The sequence below is a fragment of the Lepisosteus oculatus genome, chromosome 8 (assembly GCF_040954835.1).
Source record: "Lepisosteus oculatus isolate fLepOcu1 chromosome 8, fLepOcu1.hap2, whole genome shotgun sequence".
NCBI classification, from domain to species: domain Eukaryota; kingdom Metazoa; phylum Chordata; class Actinopteri; order Semionotiformes; family Lepisosteidae; genus Lepisosteus; species Lepisosteus oculatus.
The window spans coordinates 13,790,355-13,812,312 of NC_090703.1; the positions used below are offsets into that span (position 1 = coordinate 13,790,355).

General features: G+C 38.4%; 1 protein-coding gene across 4 annotated transcripts in view; it reads left to right on the forward strand.

Annotated features, from left to right (window-relative positions):
- Positions 1-11,710: 11,710 nt before the first annotated feature.
- Positions 11,711-21,958, forward strand: part of LOC102682572 (phospholipase DDHD1) — a 30,891-nt gene continuing 20,643 nt past the window's right edge. For 2 of the 4 annotated variants that reach the window (XM_006632494.3, XM_015350742.2), the window contains exons 1-2: positions 11,712-12,886; positions 16,518-16,694. In XM_006632494.3, coding sequence (XP_006632557.1) covers positions 12,070-12,886; positions 16,518-16,694 — 994 coding nt within the window. In that variant the 5' untranslated portion in view covers positions 11,712-12,069. Of the gene's footprint in view, positions 12,887-16,517; positions 16,695-21,526; positions 21,629-21,958 lie in introns of all 4 variants that reach the window. The other 2 variants (XM_015350743.2, XM_015350741.2) reach the window with 2 other exon arrangements.

A 21,958-nucleotide genomic window follows, 5' to 3' on the forward strand; every position in this document is an offset into this window, starting at 1 on the left:
GACGATTGTAAATGTTTGGTTTAGTTTATTTGAAAGCAACACTTTGCCATTGCTAATTTAAACATGGCTTCAAAAATAAATATGACAACCTCTGGGGGAATTCACAAAATGCAGAAATATATTTCCCAGTCAAGGGGTAGCAATTGGTGTCAAGCTGCGCTGCTGGTCTCAAAGTGGGAAAGTGTCACACAGCAAAGACTATTTCAGATAAATATGCATGGGATCAACTGCATACTGACATACAAAACAGAGTGGTGCTTCAGTCTGGATTTCTGGAAATAGCACAGGGGGGTTTGAAAGGGATTTTTAGTTGTCAGAAAAAAAGATTATCAGAGTAGAAATCGCACGTTATGAACTTTGCTAACGTCAACTTTAAAGCAGTCAGAAGTTTCACCTCATTTCCATTTGAACTGTGAAGCAATGTCATTACTGAAAGGATGTCAGCCTGAGTGAGTACATTCACATAGGGACTCAGACCAAGTCAAGAGAACCCAGTGGGGGATACAAGGGCAGTGATTGGGAGATATGGGAGGGTGGAAAGTAGCCAATACAGAACAGAGAATTCCTGGTTAATTGTATTTTAGATACATTTGGAAGATTAGGCCTGAAGTCTTGGTTGTGGGCTGTTTCTTTCCCTTAGCTTCACAGTTTAGACTTCCCAAATATTCATTCATGTTAAGCATTAATCAAATGAGCTCCTAGAAAAGATGAAATTGGAACTGAGAAATGCATGGCCAGGGCTGAATTATTACACTGCATTTCTACAACTAATTCTGTAATGCTTCAATGGAAAACAAGCCTCACCTGAAAGTTCCACTCTCCTGCCCCCCGCTTCCTGTGAAAAACGTAGCCCCCTGCCAACAACCATCCCCTGACACATTCCTCTGAAGAAGGGTGCCCCCACAGAAACAGACATTTCCTCACTCTCTGAAGCACACACACAAAAAAAGCTTTTACTCATTAGCAGGTGACCTCTGACCCATAGGCCACATTTTAAGAGGCTCTACTTGACTCCTGACACGCCTGTCAGCAATGAAAACATGTGTGTTCAGTGCAGGCATATGGGTAATATTGATGTCAATGGGGGTAAATATGTTTATAACAGCAGTTCTACACATGACAGACAGGTTCATGACTCTCAGACAGTTTGTTACACAGTCCTTGCCTTTACATCACATTCATAACACTCGCTTGCTGAGTGAGTTAGGTAATGGCTGCCTGGAACTTTCTGTGAAATGTACTGTGAAACAACTGAAGCTGGTGGGAACCCATGGTGACCTCCACCTCCCCCCCAGAATAATACAGCAATTAAAAGGATAATGGTGAATCTATATGTTAAATGTAGCATTCCCTTTGTGACAGCTAGATTCAAGTTTCTGTGGGATTAAAGCTCTCAGTTTTATGTTTTTACACATGTTCCAAAGGTTTCCATAAAATATTTTGTGAGGTTTTTTTTCATCTCGCCAGTCCACACGCAAAAACGAAGGAAGCATTTAAAATAGTACATAAAGCAAATGCAACCAGTCATGGAGTTCCGCTGTACTGATGTGTTCATTGTGCACAGGTAAGGTTGTAATTAATGAATCGACAGGACTCAGCCTCAGGCTTAACTGTACTGGTGGAGTAATAGCTTTTCATTGCTGACAGATTAATACACGTTGCCTGTTTGATGTGGTTTTCCACTCTCTTCATAATTTGGCTACTTTTTGGCAAGAGGATGTTATTCAAAAATGTGGGTTTATTTTAACAAATGATTGACAATTAACAACCTCGTTTCATGTTTTTATAAGCTGTTAACTGCACACAATATGTCTTAGCTACTACCTGTTAAATGCCATTGTGTGTGTGTTGTAGAGATTTAAAATAAACTATGAGATGGAATTCTTACTAGCAATCATTATAGGACCCTTCAGAAAGGGACAGTAATCTCAGGTTGCAATGAGACACTTCAGATTAACTTTATTATCTAAAGAGGGAGAAGACTCTTGGGTGATTACTTTAGGAGATAGAAGTGTTCCAATTTTTTACAGATCCAACAAATTACACAGTAAGATAGTGCTTCAGTCCCCCATACAATTTGGTTCTTGCATGCAGCCCAGCATAATAATAACATTACTGTAGAAGCAAATGTACTAGATTATGTGTTCAGTCTTGGAAGTAGGATGAGTGGAGACCCTACATTAGTATGTTTCACACCGCAGACCCAAAGCAGCCTAAAAAAAATAACATTAATAAAAGTCCAATAAATCCATATCCTACTGCATTTTAAGTCGAGTAAAAGATGGGTTAAGAAAAGCTAGAAGGCGTTATAAAAAAGTAAGAAGGGAGAGAAGTGTGACATGTGCTGTGAAATAAAACAGTGGTCTCTTAGTGTAGTTCGAAGGCCCGTTTGACTTCAGCTGATTCTGTCCCCAACAGAACCTTGGCTTTGTTAAGCGTTTATTTCCAGCTTTCTCATATGCTTGCCTGCAAAGCCCTGGGAGCTTCCTATGGCTGTTTAGCACGAAATCCTACCCGGGAATAACCATGGAGAGTGCAAGGGGGACATGTGGCCACCAGATTTTTGGTTCTATCTGTGTATCACTCCCACTAGTCTACTGAAAACAGACTGTCCTCTGCAAGAACTCACTTGTCTGGCCATCCATTCTTAGCTAAGGGCTGTCTCAGGGTCTTAATAACTTGGGCTAAGCCCAAGAACAGGAACTCTATGTTTAAAAGCTTTTTTCTTCAGTAAACCACACTGTAGAATCCCAGCTATTTTCTGTTATCCGCTTGCACCTTTTCACTCTTAAGTCCAAATTTAAATGATAATCAATGGGCAAAGGTCTCCAATGTATCTAAAGGACAATTCAACTCCCTTGAATGTACTGCCCTCTAGTGGCAGCTCCTTTCATAATTAATGCCTTAGCAGGAGACCCTTATTGCTTTATGTTTCTATTCTCGTATTTTTTACTGTGCTATTTTTGTCCAAAATGTCAGTATTACCGAAATGGAAATATCTTGCTTATTCTGATGACCAGTGTAAAAGGGTCTCTACATAAATTCTGTTCATATAATTTGCTTCTTAAGAATGGTTCTGGGTTTATTGGGAACTATTGTCGGGCTACTTTTCAGACAAAAAATCATATTCTCTCTAAAAACAAATCCCTTATTTTAATTTTCTCCTGGTGCTGCAAAAAAGAGACATATTGCCATTATTAACTATAAGTGTCAGGGATCAAACAAAGCAACCAGCAATTCACATACCTCATACACTGAGACTGCAGAAAGTTAAACATGCTTTGTACAAACCCATGTGAGATTGCAGCTGTGAGCTTTCAGCAGCTTGAGCAACTGTCAAGAATAAATACTGCAGCCCTGCCAAGAATATGATAACTTCCCTAATTATAAAAGCACATGAATGCTGTGGGATCCTTGGCAATGGAACAGTGGACTGAAGTACCTTTTCGCTTGGGATCATCAGACACCTGCTTGTGTTGGCCTCAGAGCCCCTACAGATCATGCAAGATGACCAAGAACTTACACAACCTCACAGCAAGCCATTGCAAGCCCATATCTGACTTGAAAGCTCATTGCAGGCTTAACCGTGAGTATGCCAAACCATTCTGGGTGTTAAGTTATATACAGAACCACTAAATACTTCATTAAATTTTGCAGCCTTCAACTTTTACTTGATGAGAATTCTGGTCAGAATTTTTCAGACGTCTGGTGAAGTATCTTTTGATGCCTCAGCTTTAACTGTTTCATTTTGATCTTGAAATGAACCAGATAACTGAGAAAGGAAAGATAAACATTTCCTCTAATTATGTTATTTAATTACAGAAAGTAAGTCAATGATATGGCATTACTGTTTTTAAAGCCATTTCTAAGCAGGCTGCTTTAAATTATTCATATTTTTTGGTTATTAACATTTTATTGGATCTTAATAAACCACAAAATCTACATGGAATATGTAAGATGGACACACCTACTAAACATTAGTGATTTAAAAATTATTTGGAATTTAAATTTGAATTTCTAGCCCTACCGTGTACTACAGTCTTCATGCCCCTTCATAACTACTACACAGGAATACTTGCACCATTAACTATCAATGCTTAAAAAGCCCAGTATTTAAATGAACCTGACTAAACTATGTGTTTCATACAAGCTTATGTGTAATTAGGCAGGTACACTGGACCATTTAAGACCTGGTATGTTTTCCTTACTAATGAAAGATGCTACATTGTTTATTTCATTCTTATTTTAATTGAGACTGGCAATATAAACATGATGGAGGCAATACTAATTGTTTCTATCCCATTCATGAGATTCATATGGGTTATTAATGTATGTAGCGTGTTCATGAAAAATAATAACTTCATTAACTATTAATCTGCACAACTGTTTCATTTTGAGTTTTTTTAACAATCCTATCCTACCTTTAACACCTAATAAAGCTGGCACATAGCATTTATAGACATTTTCTATTTGCATTTTTTATGACAACACCATTTAATAATTATATGGATAACATTCTTAATTACTGTACATCACATTTTTTAATCATTTGGATTTGTTGTTTTTAAAAAGATAACTACTGTATGTGCAACAAGTTTTATTAAGCACAAATTAAAGAAGGGTACTTTTATTGTGACTGTTAAAACCTCTTAAAAGTCATGCCTCATCTCACCAAACCATAAACCTTTGAAAAACATACAGATGTTTGAGTAAAACTTATTCCCAGTCAGGCCTAGGTATCTTTGAAGTATCACCAACTGGCTAAAAAGAAACTACCGGCAGTATCAACACATCAACCTTTCTCTTTATCTTGCCAATCAATTGATTTCTTCTTTCTAAACCTCATTCTCTGATGTAAAACAGCATTCTGTATCTGAAAACTGTTCTGAACTTAAGAGTTAACCCTGTTGTAGTTCCTGCACTACATTTTTACACTTTTCATTACCTACAGTAGGACCTTGAGGAAGGATTGTTACCCAAACATGGATATTTTATAGGCACATATCTCTCCAGCGTGAGGCTAGTTACAGCAGAATGTCCCTTCTTCAATCTTTTATGTCAGCAGTGAATTTGCTCCATATAATACAATTTCGATCACCGAACGACTCACAAGAGTTAGTGCTGATCTTGTGGGGGGACAGAGGGCTCTGGCTCAGCGTTAGATAAAGCCTTTTCTGTGCTATGCAAGTTAACTTCATTAAAATGAAAAACAGAAACTCATGTTTCTAGCTAGCCCAATAACTAGAACGCTGTCCATGAAATACTTTCAGGAAAATCCAAAGTGCTCGGCAATGAAATTCTTCCTGTCACTGCCTTTTCATTGCTGCTTAAGTATTACGCACTTTCTAACAATTTTTTAACACACAAATGCTTAGGGAGTAAAGGTAAAAGCAAAGAAGCAAAGGCCCGAGGGTTAAAGACAGCTGCCAACATCTGTAGAGCCATGACTTGCTTGTAATTGGGAGGCCCTGCGAATGTGCAGCTTGTCAGAGGGGGGCTGAGAGGCTGCATATTTCAGCAAAGTGTTCACAGAGTCAATTTCCTGCCTGCCATGTGGACTCAATGATTCCATCCAGGACGTTGTGCGTTCATATGAAATATTAAATCTGCTGCTGGCCCCGAGCGTGGACGGACCACCTGCGAGCAAGCGTGGCGTGCGGCGAGCACCGGATCAAATGTCTGTGCACACACAGATGCACGCACACACTCTAACACAACCTGCACACCCAGAAGTACATAACAGCCTTAGCTCTAAACAAGCAGACACCTGCTGTGCACACTACCGCTGCCACCAGTTAGCAGACCTCTCCTTCTGCAACCATTAGTTTATTAGGTGAAAACACGCAGAGAAGGGAATTGTATGATATATTGGTGGCCCACAAATCTGTGATCTTTGGGATCTCAGCGTTAGACAACCTGTTTGAGTTTCTTTTTAAAAATCTTTTTTATCTCCTGGTACTGTTGGTTATCAGTGAATTTTTAGCTCCTAGATTGAAATGGCTGTGTGTCAGAAAGATAACACAAAATGTAACCATATGTGTATGTAAAAAAAACACAAAACTGTGGACAGAAAAAGCAGAAGGATGTTTCTAGTTTTGGACAGATCTTTTGCCTCCTTAGAAAAGCCGCCAAGAACATGGCCACTTGACAACAGCCTGCTGGAGCTCCCTCAGTTTACACATCGCACACAATCCTCCTATTAATCCTCCAGAGGAGCCGACCCCCAGATGTGGAAGTGTTTATGTAGGGCAGTCATCACAAGCTGCATGGACAGCCCATGAGCCCTGAGAGAGGAGCCTCGCAAACTTCATTCCATAGCTCGCCCCTGATCTTCCTGCTGCGCTGTGCCTGCAGGAGCTACTCCTCTGGAGCTGTTTCTCTTTGATTTCATGACTTTACATTTACATTTGCAGTACTCAGATGTGTAGATCCAAATATCGCTTGTTTTGGCCCCATGTAGAGCTAGTTTTAGAATTTATGTTTTTAATTTGGACCTGGACTGGACTGCAAACATACACAAGCTTTCAGGTTGTGCTTTCTGAAATCAGCTTCTAACACACCTGAATTTGCTACTTATAATATTAGATACCTTCTCTAACATTTAATACATTTTTTGGGGGTCATAATACTCCTCAAAACCCCAAAACTGATGCTTCAGGAAAACAAAAGCCAACACGAATCAATACTGCCACCTTGTGGATGAATACATGTTTACTGCTGAAGTTTCCTCAAATTCTGGGAAATTAGGGAAAAGGAGACCTGATGTGTCTGTAGGTTGTCTAGGTCTGTTTAAAGCAGGGACACCTGAAGAGCTGGCAGAAGCTGTTAAATTTGTTCATTTGAATAAGTTAAGAACCTGATTTAGCAGAACATGAATGACAGTCTGAAACCAGACTACTCCCCAGAGCTAGGATGTAACAACCTACTCTTTTAATGGTTTTTAGACCCTGATTTTGGGAACTCCCTGTATTCTGTTTCTTGTTTCTGTTAAATTTATAATCACAGCTTTATTGATATCATTTTTTTGTTTTAGGTATAGTTTAAAATGAGATTTAAAAATGAACTGTCGGAGTGAGACTTTGAAAAGGAATGAGTAGAGAATCATTCCACAATGAAACAGAGAGAAAATATTTTTCTTTCTTTTTACTTTTCAGCACGGCACTAACCTCTACATGTTCCTGTACCGTATAACTAAAACTGTTTTAGCTCTTAAAAAGGTTGAACGGAATTTGTAATTACGAAGTTTCAGACCTCAAATTAATTAACTGGACTTTCGTTAAAGATAAAAAAGGTTATTTTGGGAGTGTCTGATACATTGTTATTTCCACCTCTGTTCATAAAGTGAGCACTTACTGAGAACTGTTAGTTATAGAAATAAGGGGGGGAAAACGTTTAAAACCAAGTTTAGAAGTGACATTTTTTTATCTGCGTAATTGTTTGGAATAATATGTTTAAATGGGTTGTATTTTCTTAAACTAAGGACTGAATTCATAAATGAGTAAACAAAAGTCTATACAAATCGCAGGTTAATTAAAGTAATTAATCAGTAAAGACCAACAAGGACGAAAGCCAGCCAGCCAGGAACCATTATTCTAGGTACTGACTTGGATTATATACCTATCTTAACAGATGCAATTGTGGACCAAGAGGAATATTTCCCTCTTTTCAACTTAATGAAGCTCTTGAGTGCCCCAAAGTAGCTTAGATTAGCGGTCAGGACTCATGAAAAGGTTGTGTGTTTAAATTTCTGTTGGGATTCTTCTGTTGTGTCTTTAAACAAGGTGTGTCAATTAAAATTGCTCTCGTAAATGTCCTGCAGTATAAGCAGTTCTTCAGGTTGTCACTGTAAAAAAGAATCTGAAAAAGAATCTCAACTTGCATACCTGGTAAAATACCATTTACCTGGTAGCTGTGTTAATGCTTTCCAATTAGTTTTAGGACATTTGAAATCTAGCTGATGTCTTTTGCATTCTCTGAAGTTTAATTAATATGACTGGGACAACCAGAAAACGTGACAATGGTCAATGGGCAATAATTCTTCTCTGTGCTGTTCTATACTGTATGTTGTTTTATGTACTTCTATGAATAATCATGTCCTGAAATCAAACATCATAGGTATGCATTTCACTCAAAAATCAGAAAAGAAAGGGTATAGGAACAGTACCTTTTTGATCAAGCCTGATTTTGGAATGAAAGCTGGAGCAGTTGTGGCATAACATCTGTGCTTCTGTTTACATAGAATATGAATTTTATGTGGTTTAATTTAATTACATTCACGGTTGTGCAAAAACAGATACCATTTTCCCTTAGTAACTCTTAGTAACTTTCTAGAAAAATTGCAAAAAAGAAGATATATGCAAAATAAAATCAATTTGTTTTGAAAGAAGCTTACATGGAAAAACTTGAACAGTAAGATAAACAGGCTTGGTCTGCATGACCACTTTGTTGTGATGTTCAGGAAAACACTGCGTTCAAAAAAGAAAATGAAGAGCTACAAAAGACAATTGCTCTTGCATTTCGCAAATGCCAAGAGACTGAAACTCTATAGTTTCTGGCTGAATACACTGTGGATAAAAACACATCTGGATTTTCAACACTCCATGATAACAGATGAGTCTGCAAAGTCTTGTGCTCCTCCTGAGACAAGACTTGAGAAGTTCCTCAAAATCTATTAAAATAGTAAAGAAGGTTTTATTACATTGCCAACACTTGGGTTATTTTGTGTGGTAAGTAATAAGTACTATTTATTAAAGACTCACTGTGGGGAAAATGGCTGTTGTGATCTGTTTTCCATCCTGTAATGTAGAAATGCTTGCCATGTGGGCTCTGTTACTGCTGCCAATAATCTAAAGCACAGGAAAGAACAGGGTAGCCCCCCAGCAGCTCAAACAATGTGCAAGAACTCAAGAGGACAGAAAACCATACTGGGTATGAAAATAAAATAATTTCTGAAGAAGATGTTGGAGGAGGAATTAGGTGTCTTTGTTTTCAGCAGCTCAATAATGAATTTTAAATATTTGTTTCATTCTTACACATTCTATGCGCTGCAGTTACTGTATGTGCGAGCTGGGAAGTTCTTCTTCTTTTCAATATTATTATTTGCTTAGCAGATGTCCTTATCCAGGGAAACTTAAAATGAATGCAAACTTGAGTTAGGTGCAAGTACAAAGGAAACAAATTAATACATTAATTCCAATACAGGGGCACAGGGGTGCCGGAGCCTGTCCTGGCAAGCAATGGGCACAAGGCAGGATTCACCCTGGATAGGATGCCAGTCCATCGCGAGGCACACATAGACACAAACATTTACACACTCACATTGAGGCCAGTTTTCCCAGAAGCCTATAACCTCCCTGTATGCCTTTGAACTGTGGGAGGGAACTGGAATATCCAGAGGAAACCCATGCAAACACAAGGAGAACACACAACTCAATGCAGAGTGCACCCCAGAAACTGAACCCAAGGCCCAAGTGGTGTAAGGCAGCAAAGCTAACCAATTTAATGAATAATAATTAACAATAAACAAATTTACAATAATGCTACAGTAGATTTAAAAGTGCCTAATGAAGGAGGTAGTTGAATTCTGGGAGCTCCCAGGTGCTTTCCACACAGATATGTCTTTGGCACTCTGAAAGGTGGTTGGTGACTGGGAAGTTTTGATTATATGGTGGAGTTCACTCCATCACTGAGGGCCAAGGTTCAAAGAATGAAGAGGGGTTACAGAAAGTCCCGTGGAAGAGGACGATAGGAGAGCTAGATGACCAATTCATTAAATAAAAAATAATACATTGAAAATTGAAAACAATAAATGAAACAGGTTATTAAAGGACACTGGCATGCACATGCAGTAGGTCTGTACACCTTAGTAAGATGAGATCACTTTATTGGCCAAAAGATGGAATAATTACATTAATTAAAAACCTAGTTCTGTCAGCTTCTGTATATTATTTACTAATATGTAGGAAACATATAGAATTCTCTAGTTGGAATTAGGAGGAATACCAGAAGTAAATAAAAAAAAAGAAATTAAAGAATATTTTAGATGTTGAGCATTTGAAATGGCTTGATTTATGTAATTATTTTCTCTGTAGTTACCAGTGCCTAGCTGTTATATAAGATAAGATCACTTTATTGGCCATATGCAATTTCTTGTGTTAGGAATTTGTCTTTTCACATAACCCAGCTTGCTCTCCATGAGACACACAGACAGGGAGAGAAGCCTGGGGTCAGAGCACAGGGTGAGGCATTTATACAGCACCCCTGGAGCAGTTGGGGTTAAGGGCCTTGCTCAGGGGCCCAACAGAGTAGGATTCCTCTGCCGGCCGCGGGATACAAACCTGTAACCTTCCAGCCACAGGTGCAGATCCTTAGCCACAGAGCCACTGCGCCCCGCTCCAAGTATCATGAATAGTAAATTTTCATACCAATACATGTTAAGATTCTAAACTGGTTAATAATAACTCCTTACACTCATATATTCTGGACAGTTCACTCAAAGCTCTTTACAGGTGATGGGGACTCACCAATAACCCCGCGATGCGACAGGTCAGAACTCAAACTGTTCTTTCCATAGTCTAATATCCAATTTCATCTTATAAAGATGATTGTTTGATGGCAAAAAATTATTTTATTTCTCAGAGGTGCAAAGCCATGCAAATGTTTACACAAGCAGCAGAGAATTTATTGCACTCCTTCATGAGAAATTACAGCCCTGTCCTCATTCCATTTTTCTAACAGAATTGGCTTTAGATGAGAAAGTGATGACGGAAACGGTGTCTGGGATTGTACTGCGTTTTCCCCTAACTTTCAATAAAGTCTGGGGATTGAACAGACCAGTAAAAAGTTTATGACACCTGTCTATCCTCATTGCAATTTGAATAGGAGCACTATATTTTGGAATTTTGAGCGCAAATATAGAATATTGCAATTAAAAGGGTAACATGTTAGTTTAGTTATCTGTTAAAGGCTGTCCATGAAGATGTCTCATTGTCTTGTCTGCTGTGTCTGTCTCTATGAACGAACTGTTAACATTAGTAATGTTAACAAAACACATATTAGGTAGCTTGGGGGACAATTCTGGTTATGATAAGGGTTAAGGTTTGTTATTAACAACTTTTTACTCTACAGTAGATATTATTTAATATTATCTTTATGTGGAAATATACTTAATTTATAAAGCTATAGAAAAGCTATTTACAATCTAATGAGTTACTTTTTAATGGTCACTGACACGTGCCGTCTGTATTTACACAGCATATGAAACACCCGAAGCAGACTTCTGTCTGAACTCTCCAAGGGTATATAGTATGGTTCGGATGTACACACTTCTCTTCCCCGTTTTTTAACGCCTACGTAAATCATGGGAAGCTGATCTAACCTATCCTGTCCTCATTCGTAAACACAATACAGTTGTTTAGTTTAATATAGGTTGCAAATAAGCGGGTGAACTGAAATGTACTTTTTAAAAATACCATTTTATTTGCTTTTATCAAACACAGCTCACACTATGAACTATGCACAACATGAAACGACAAGGAATCCCCAAATCAAAGCTGTAGTCATTAATTGCTATTTGAACCAAACGCAATAATAAATCGCGATTTGAAAAAAAAAATACTGCGGAGCGCCCCGTGTGCGTGCGCGTCCACAGGTGGTACGCGGCTAGCCAGCTTCGCCTGCGTCTGCGGTGACGTAGAGAAGTTGTGGCCGGGCGCGTGCTCGTGTTACCCTGCAAACCGGCTAGATGTTTTGAAACGAGAGAGATCGAGCTCAGCTGACAAGCTGCTAGAGAGACAGGAACCTGAGGGGGATTTAAAAACAGGGCAGCCGGGCCCGCTGGGTTCTATGTCCGGCTACAGAAGGGAAGTTGTTCCTAGCCGGCGCCGCTGCTGGTGGTGCTTGTCGTGGGAGGGAGAGGGAGAAGGGAGAAGGGAGAGCCAGGGCTGCTAGGATCCCAAGGACTTTATCAGAATAATGAACCGTAGGTATCAGAGATGCAGCCATATGCATGTTAGAAAATATTTGGACTAAATCCCGAAACGTACAGGATTGAATTAATATAAAACAGGCATGAGCAAATACTCAGACAAGGCGTCTCTACTTAGTCCACCTGAAAGCCCGGAGAAAAGCGGTACCTCGGTCGGAGACAGTGAATGGGATTTGGGAAGCGACGTGTTCGTGCGCTGCTATGAAGAGCCGATGGGCGGGGAGCGGATCCATGGAGGGATGCGATCGGTCCAGGCAGGCTTGGACAGACTGCCGCTTGTACGGGCTCGGCACCGGCCCTCCCAAGACGGTATGATGTTGGGCCTAGTGGAAGACCCGTATCCTGGTTTCCACAGTGGTTCCGACTCGGGCGCTGCCTATCTGGAAACAGGGGAGCCGGACTACAGCGAGAGCGACGGGAATGTCGCCCCGGTGATGGAAACGAGGAAGCGGAACCGCTCCAGCAGTTCGAGACACCGGTACGAGGTCGTCACCGAGCTGGGGCCCGAGGAGGTCCGCTGGTTTTACAAGGAGGACAAGAAAACCTGGAAACACTTTGTCGGCTACGACTCTCTGAAAATCGAAGTGATGTACCGCAAGTTCCTCGAGCTGAACCCCAGCAAGGCCAGGCGCCTGGGGGTCGCCGGTTCGGAGGAGGGCGAAGAGGCAGCAGCTGGGTCAGAGGTATCCGTGGGTGAGACACGGGATGTTGAAGGCGAGGGACAGGTGTCCGTAGAGCAAGCCAGCAGCGGAAGTGCAGACCGAGGGACCGACGACGGAGCAGACACCAGGGAGAGAGACCTCGATTCGATTATCATCAATGTCGAGCCCGTCTGCGTTAGAGGTGGACTGTACGAGGTGGACGTTAAAGAGAAGGAGTGCTATCCGGTGTACTGGAACCGTAAGTATTTTTGACCTAAGGGGTAAACTAGTGCTTTGCGTGTTTTACGTTGCGTCCTGTTTTTTTTTTTTAAAAACGTGATCACACCACTTCTGCTTTCTTGCGCATTGGAACTTTATTTTGGGGATAATAGAGACACGCGGCTTTAGAAATCCAGAACATTATAGGCTCTTTAACTTCCAAGACAACCCTTCTTTGTGACATTTAAGTAATAAATCAGGGGTTCATCTCAAACCGCAGGTTCATTTACATGAATGCATAGACATGCAGTCTCGTGGTCTGGTCATGCTTTTGACAGGTATTGGGGAAGTCAAATGACCTATCTCAGTGCAGTGTAAGTGATGGAAAGAGTATATAAAGGGACGTTTCATGCAAGCACTTCCATGTTATCAGTGTTGAAATTTGGAGATGCACTTTTTTTCAGAAAATCAGGACTCACACCCGCAGTGCAAAACAGCCTATGACATGGCAAACAGGTTTTACGTGACGTCAAGTTTCTTTTATGTGTAAAATTCCACGTCATTAAAAGTTTAACAGTAACATTATTTGAAGCCGAGGCTTACTTTCTTCAAAAATCATCCACTTAAAAACTTAAAATAGCAAGTACCTATAAATACATCATGGTTTCAAGGTTGTATTTACTTGTCTTGCTCCTGCACTGCCAGATGTTTCTGTAAACTGCCTGTAATCAGGCCTTAACCTCTAATCACTTCCTGGGCAACTGATAGTTGCACCCAAATCCTAAACCGCATCGCTGAATGAAATCATACAGACCAAAGAAGAGCAAAATTGTAAAGTTGCCTTACTGCTTTACTGCTGCTATTTATTCTGCAAGTTGAATGCAAAGTAGTCTCACAATCAGGTTATGGCCTCTGGGTCTGAGCTTGTTTTAACATTTGCCAAAATTTGCTTATATCCCTTCTCCTGTCAGTGTATTTTATTAACACAGACTGAGTCTCCTCTAACAAGGGATTGTGGCCGAAAGACAAATTTAACATTGCAGGGTTTGCCGTCTGTAGTTTATAACCTCGGGGCAACTGCTTTAAATATGTTGTCTAAATATTCAGAATGTTTAATTTTTCTTACCCATGTAATGATCACTGCTAAATACATCACATTCCTTTATTTTCTTTGGTTATTAGATTTTAAGTTGGTGGGGACCGGGTAGTGGTACTTCCATTTTAATAACATTTTAATAACATCGCCCTAATTACCGTCATTATCATCTATCAAAATATTTCATTTACACCTTGAAGTTGGGCTTGTGATTCTGAGTTTGTGGTTATCCTATTGAACTCTGCATTTTATATTCAAATTCTTGAAGCTTGATATTGGTTTCAACAGTAACTATATTAATCAGCAGCAAAATGCATCTGACCTTTGTATTTTTCGTATTATATGTCGCCTTTGTTGACTAATGATTGTGCATTAATAATATATCATTATAAATAGAAATCCTTAAATACTTAAGACCACATAACTGCATCACTTGTTATGATCTTAACACTGGGAAATCAACCTTCGTTAAAAATAGCTGGCTCATTAGGCTCAGGGAAGCGTTTGTTAGCATTTTTCCCTCAATTTAGTAGAGGTACAGGTGGCTTCCTTTGAACAATGCAAGATTTGGCATTCACTCTATACCGGATTATGATCCTGAAACACAAGACAAGGAAAGGGAGATGAAGACTATCTGCTCTTTTCCAAGTCAGTGATTAATTTTTATAGCTCAAGAATCACTTTGAAATTCCCTTTTTATTTATGTATGATGCACACTGTTAATCCAAAAGAAAAAAAAAACGTAATGTAGCACTTTTTGTTCCTGTTTTTGATTTTGCTTCCACATTTTTGTTTCCACATTCACAGTTTGTAATCTGTTGTACTTTTAGGATGCTATGAAATGGTGTCTGCTACGGAATTGGCTAGTTGTTCTCTTAAGGTCTGTTATGCCCTGCCCTGTTCAGAGTGAATTAGCTTTTATGGGAGAATACTGTGTCAATGAGGGTGAATCCCATAATCTCCTTCCCCCCAATCTTCTCTTTTGCTGCACCCTGTTAATAATGTATAAGATTGCGTGATGCAAAGTGTGAATTAATTTACCTGAGTGCAGTACTGGCAGGGGATTCAGGAAATCCTTGTCCATTAATCTTGAAAGGGCTGTTTCTTCCTGAATGCCTTGGCCGGTATTGAGTTTTCAACTCTATTGTACTACTGAGCATCTGCTCCCCTGGTGTATTGTTTCCATTATCACAGTGTATGGTGCTAAGTAGGTTTGACTTGTGTCTTTAGATCTACTTTTTTTCTTTTGTTGATTGTTGATTTTGTATTCTGTAGGGAAAAGAATTGCAGAAACAAAGCACTTTACAGGTAATGGGGACTCCCCTCCACCAATGTGCAGCTATCAGTGGGGAGGAGAGCAGAGTAATGAAGCCAATTCATAGATGGGGATTATTAGGAGGCCATGATTGGTAAGGGCCAATGGGAAATTTGGCCAGGACGCTGGGGTTGTACCCCTACTCTTTTCGAGAAACGCCCTGGGATTTTTAATGACCACAGAGAGTCAGGACGGTTTTACGTCTCATCAGAAGGATGGCGCCTGTTTACAGTATAGTGTCCCCGTCACTATACTGGGGCATTAGGACCCACATGGACTGCAGAGTGAGCACCCCCTGCTGGCCCCACTAACACCTCTTCCAGCAGCAACCTTAGTTTTTCCCAGGAGGTCTCCCATCCAGGTACTGACCAGGCTCACACCTGCTGAGCTTCAGTGGATTGCCACTTGTGTGTTGCAGGGTGATATGGCTGCTGGCTATATATATATATAGAATGATTTTCTTTCCTTTTATGAACTGAACTCTTTAGTGTGTGACAACATTGTACCATCTACATGTGCCATAACCTCGTCAGTGTTTTGATTTGTGCGTTTTATCTTTTGTGTAGCATTGGTTAATGAGTAGAACATACTGTATACTGTATTTTGTTCTCTTCTCATTAATAGTCTGTCATGTAAGGCATGACTATACATCCAGATTGAGAAGGGATTTCTCCTGCGAAGTCTTAAAATAACTCATCATGCAAGTGCTTGGAATAAAAAATGATACCTGAAGGAAGAATGATCTGTGATCTGAATTGTGATCTGAGTAGCTCCTTATCTGTGCATTATATCTCATTACAGATCAGGGTAGTGCTTGATGTAAGTTAAACCAAGCTGCACCAAAAGAGTTTAAATGATTGACTTGCATAAAAAAATCACATTTGCATTAATAGGTTAAATATGAGCATCTGAAAACAAATTTATATTGGTTCATGTTGATGTAGGGGTCTGCAAACATTTAATTTGTAAGCATTTTTCAATAAAATACATTTTTAATGGCTAAAATGAGATTAATAGGTAGAAGATCTACCAGATTAAAGAAGACCGCCTTTTCTGAACTTGCAACAAAATGTCATTTATAAAGTTTTAGAATCTAATGATATATTTTGATTTTAATGCATAACATAACAAGTACTTTGGGTTTGTCATTTGCAGGAAAATATTTCTTTCTTCTTCAGTGTCTTTTGATCCTACAGAAAGGTGGCTGAGCAGGTCTCCTCTTGTATTATAATACTGCTCTGTCTTTTCTTACCATTGTAGAGCAGGACAGGATCCCAGTGATGAGGGGACAGTGGTTCATTGATGGCACATGGCTTCCACTAGAGGAAGAGGAGAGTGACCTCATTGAGCTGGAACACTTGAGCTGCTTCCGTGGACACCAGATGCAAAACAGTTTCGACACTGATGTTGTGGCTAAGACAGTCGACAGCAAGGACGGTGAGTGCACAAAGCTTGTACCTCATGGAGGAGGTGAATTGAAAACTGTCCATGGTCTATGAAGAATTTCCAAGACAGTCATTCAGCATGTACCAAGGGGGTGGAAAAAATATGTTGAATGGATTTTTAGTGTGGTTTAAGTGAAAAGGCACTTCTATATATACTTATGTTGCATCCTTTCAGTGAACGATTTAAGTGCGCAATGCTTTTTTTCCCATGACTTCAGTGAAACCTGTCACTGAAGATTCAGCTAAATTGTCCAATAGTCCAAATCAGCAGTTTTATCAGATATTCTGAGAACTGTCAAAGAGAAGGACAGCCAGCAGTAGCCTACAGTCTTAAGCAGCATTTGAACAGCATTATATAGCTAGTTCATATTCAGTAAATTATGAGTGTAATCATTGTGAAAGTATTTTTTACTGAACATAGTCTAAACTACACATTTTCTAAATCCAATTGAAATATATTAGTGAGGTAAACATTTCGCTGAAAATTGCAGACAAAGAACTGCTCAACTATTTTAAAATCAATATTTGTTTCTTCTATTGTATTAGACTAAAATAAATCCTAATAGAAAACTGCCATTGAGTGGCCTGCGAATGCTAGGCATTGATCTTGCGCCAGTAACTGGTTGAATATATAAGTATATTCCCCATTCTATATACACAGGGGAGATGAGGGAGATGAAGGAGAAGGTATTTGTAGAAAACATCAAAATTAGATAGTTAAACTTTTTAATGGTGTGTATCATGTACTATACATAGTGTTAATGTTAATCACCTTGTAATTGTTTGAGATATAAGAGTATTTCTAGATCTTGAATGTCTTGTATTTAATCATTGTGTACGTGTTGCTGTAGCAAACCTTGTTCCCTTTGCAATTGGATTTCCCTAATGAAATTCAAGATGCACTGAGTCTTTTTTGAGTGGAAATTGTCTTTTACCAGTACAATAATAGGAACAAGATTCGAAGCCTCCCTGTGTGGCTCAGAATTCTTGAGATGGAAATAATTCAGTTCTGATAAAGTCAAATGTAAGTGTAATCAAGAGCGTGGTGAAATGGTAATGCTGTGAATATGATTCACATGAGCAATACTACTTTGAAGTCAGTCATTAGAAAAGTGCTAGCAAAACAGGAGATGCTGCTTTGCTGTGAAAATGTAATGCTATTTTACATATCGTTAAAGTGATTGAAAGAGGGAAGCCATAGATGGGTAAAAAAAAGGTTTGAAGCTGTAATAAGATATAAAGCATTTTTGAATGTAATAAGATTGGATAAACTAAAGCAGAATTTCAAACCAACAGTTACCCTCAGCAGCGTTCAAAATGTTTAAAGATGTTAGTACTTTTATAGAATTGTTGGTGTATATCACAAACATTAGATCAGTGTAATAACTACTACAGTGTTCCCCGTCTTCTCTTCTTTTAAGGAAGGATGAATCACTATAAAAATCTGACAGTGAGTGATGAAAAGGCTATATCAAAATGGTGATGGTGTCCTGTGTGAGCTATGGCACTTCATTCAGATACTATTTTAATGGCTGGGTCAAAATCGTTCTTAAGTTACAAGTGAAACAAGTTTAACTATCTCATTTTAAATGCCAGAAACATCAGTTCCCTCTTTATGATTTGGTCTGTTAGATTGGTTTAATTTCAGATTGTGTGTCTAAGGTAACTGTGGAACAATAGGAACAAATAGCAGTGAACATTACTTTTTTTGAAACATTGGCTTAGTGCACAGACATGGCCCTGGTGAGAAAGAATATGTATCAATATTTGAATGGAAATAAGTGCTGTAATTTTTATGATTAGCTGTAGTTTTTTCTGGGTCATCCTAATGACCTTGCACCTGCAAAACATTGCAGTGCTGTAATATGCTTATTCTGTGAAGCAGTGAAAACAACATACTTAGGCCCTGGTGCCTATTGAAAGAAAAACATGATCTCCAGTTATCAATGAAAATCTTGATCTCCCCAAAATTATTTCCATTCTTCTTTACAGCAGGAAATGGAACAAATTTGAGACATAGAATTATCAATGATAGTTTTGAATACATCCTGTTAAAAAGGCTGTGGGGAAAGATTGTAATTAACTGAGAAGTCACCTCAGACGTACTGCTTATTTGAGAGTAGTCTTTGATCCTGGCACATGGTTTGTAAACTTCACAGTTCAGGATGCTTTCCAGTTTGGTTACAGAACATATTAATAACAGAATTATCCCAAGCGAAGCAAATTGTAGAATATTTAACACATTAAAGGAATGGCACTGTGGTTTACCTGTTGGTCCTTTTTAATACCGTAGAATGTATTTTAAATCATTTATTTTTTCCTTTCTTTTGAGTTTTTGAAACTTGGTGTATGATATGTATTGATGTGTTAAATGTTGAGCAGCAAGTGTAACTACCTGGGGACTTTTAATCCAAAAGCATCAGCGTATCTTAAACGTACAAACTTACTTCATGATGTGCCGCAAATCAGTATAGTACAGTGGCAAACAAAATTAGGATAAAGAAAATATATTATTAAGATATCCCAGGATTTGATCAACCTGATTACATTAGATAACTGTGAGTTTACCATAAAAAAAATCTAAACCTTTCAGCAGATATAATTCTACCCCATTTGTGATTGGAATTTTACAGTGAATCTGTTATGAATTTTCGTTTTAGAGAGCAACAGTAAATCAGTTAAGATTTATTTCATATTAGATAAAATGCAATTGATATATATATATACATTTATATAATAGCACACATTTCATTTCCCATATCTTTACATTAATATAATCTCTGTAATAATAATCGTTTTCACTTTCCATTTACATTGTGTTACTCTGCTGTGAAAGAAGGATGTTAATGTAGTGCTGTTTTACATTTCTGCCCATAAGTTAGATCTGGGCTCTTCTGGAAAGGAGTTGCCTAATCAATAGATTTTCAATCTTGCCCAGAGATGCCAAGTAATGTGTGAAATACCTCGTTGTGAAGGACATATTTAATTTGTCTCAGTATGTTGTGGTGATATATCCAATGTATTAAATATTTATTTTAAGATAAAAAATGCAATATATGTATACAAAAAGGTGACCAATATTTTAAAACTTGACTCACACACTTTGTCGTTTAACGTGGCAGTAAAATATATTTAATCTTGAACAAAGAAAATTAATAACTGTGCAGAGAGGAATGTAACCTCTGGGATTACATGGAATATCTGAGGTGATTAAAGAGGACTGGCTCCATGTCATCTCCATGATTAAGTGTTCATGTGGGATGCTAATACCGCTATTGTTTGTTATAATCTTATAAATAAGATTAAATGGCAGCATTATAAGGTTTTGTTAAATGGGAAGCCTTCCATCAAGGGATCACATTTATTTAACAGGACAATTGAGGATTTTACAAGACATTTTTAAAACACTTTTGTATTCAATTATTATAATCTATTACGAGTGTTTTATAGAATATTTTTACCTGTTTAAATTTTCTCCTTTTTTTGGTATTATTTGCCAATAGTTCACTTTGTCTTTGATACACGCACGCTCCAAAACTTTTACCCTCTGAGGTTTTGCCATCAAGGTTGTAGCAGCAAGAGCAATGACCAGGAATGGCTAAGGTTCAAATAATCGCAAACTAGCATATCTGAACTTCCAGGAATTGGAGGGAAAAGGTTACAATAACTTTGTGCAGTTCAGCACAAGTCATTTAGACTTCTCGTGCATTTCTAGCACACTATTTTACATATACAATTTCTGTAAAAAAATATATGAGCATTTTGATCAATTCAATTTGGTAAGGGTACCAAACTCTGCAATGGAATCTTGAATGAAACTGTATTTAAACCACTATTGGTTTGCTTATAATCATTCCAGAAAATCCTACTACCTGCAACCTTGTGAAAAGCTCACATCAAACCTGGACATCATACCATTGCAGTCCTTTTACAATTCAATCTGTCTAAGGAAAACATCTGCTGTCTGAATTTTTACTTGAATTTTTTGCCAGCAAATTAAAAAAGCAGTTTTCCTAATGATTGCTTTTTAAGAACTGTTTAATCAGTAACAAGTCTGACCTTCCTGCTTTTTCTGTTTACTATTTGAAGAAATTCCTTGGCTACTTAAGGCATGCTTTTTATAATGGTACAAATGGCATACAAATGACTGTACAAGAGCCTTTTATTGTCAAAATATTAATATATAATTTTAATAAAAGTAGGATAACAGAACATCTTTATTTTTATTAGAAAATACAACTAGATGAGGAAATTCAGAAATTTGCAAAGCATCATGGAACAGTCCTTTTTAAATGATTTTTTTGCCTCGTCTTTTTATGTACAAAGAGTGCAAAATGGCTTTTCACTTAAATGTCCTCTCTGAATTTATGATTAGTCAATTCTCTTGCTGTTGTTCCCTTTATGGCCGTGATGTAATCTCATTTTCATTTGGGCAAATAGTTTTGTGTACAAGCATTGAGAAATATGCATAGAATGAGAGAGATCAGAAATCCTTCTGAATCACCATGAGTGTCACTGGTAAATTTAAAATGAGACTGATTTCACTTGGCAGCTAATTGATTGCCATAAAGTTGCCAAAGGGATTCAAAATCCTGATTGTCTAAGAGCACTAACAGTAGATTTACCTTAAGTCTGGCTGTGTTGTTGACATGTGCTCTGTTTTTTGTGTGATGTGTAAAATTAAGATTTTAAAGTACACATTCAGCATTGTTACAAAGAAAGACTTTTGTAATTAGTTGTTCAGAGGACTGTGATGGAGAGCACATTTTGCTGACTAGCCTTGCCCACCACTGCCATGACACTCACTGTTTCTTAATTTGTTAGTTCTCTCCCATCTGCCCCCTTTCTACCTCCCCTTTCTGTTCAAATGGAGAGGATATCAGCCGAATGCTAAAACTGCATGTCACAAGCGAAAACGTTGCCAAGGTACAGTAACAATATACTTTATTAACATGCCTCATTCTTCTTCTCCCTAAATGGCTGTTTTAACTACTGCTATCCTAGATTGAGCCTGATTAGTTTTGCACTCCTATTCTTCTGCCTAGTCACTGCTGCTTTTTTCTACTTCAGTATCCTATTGATCATAAAATCTATCATTCCTGGTCTTATTCATGTAAAGCAATAGATGCATCTTGTCATTGCTCAGAACCATTAGGCAGCATTGAGAGATCCAATACAAAATGTCAGGAAAATTTTAGAAATTCAAATATTTGTCTACATCAGGCTTCAATGTAGTTAGTGAACATGGAGAGTGTT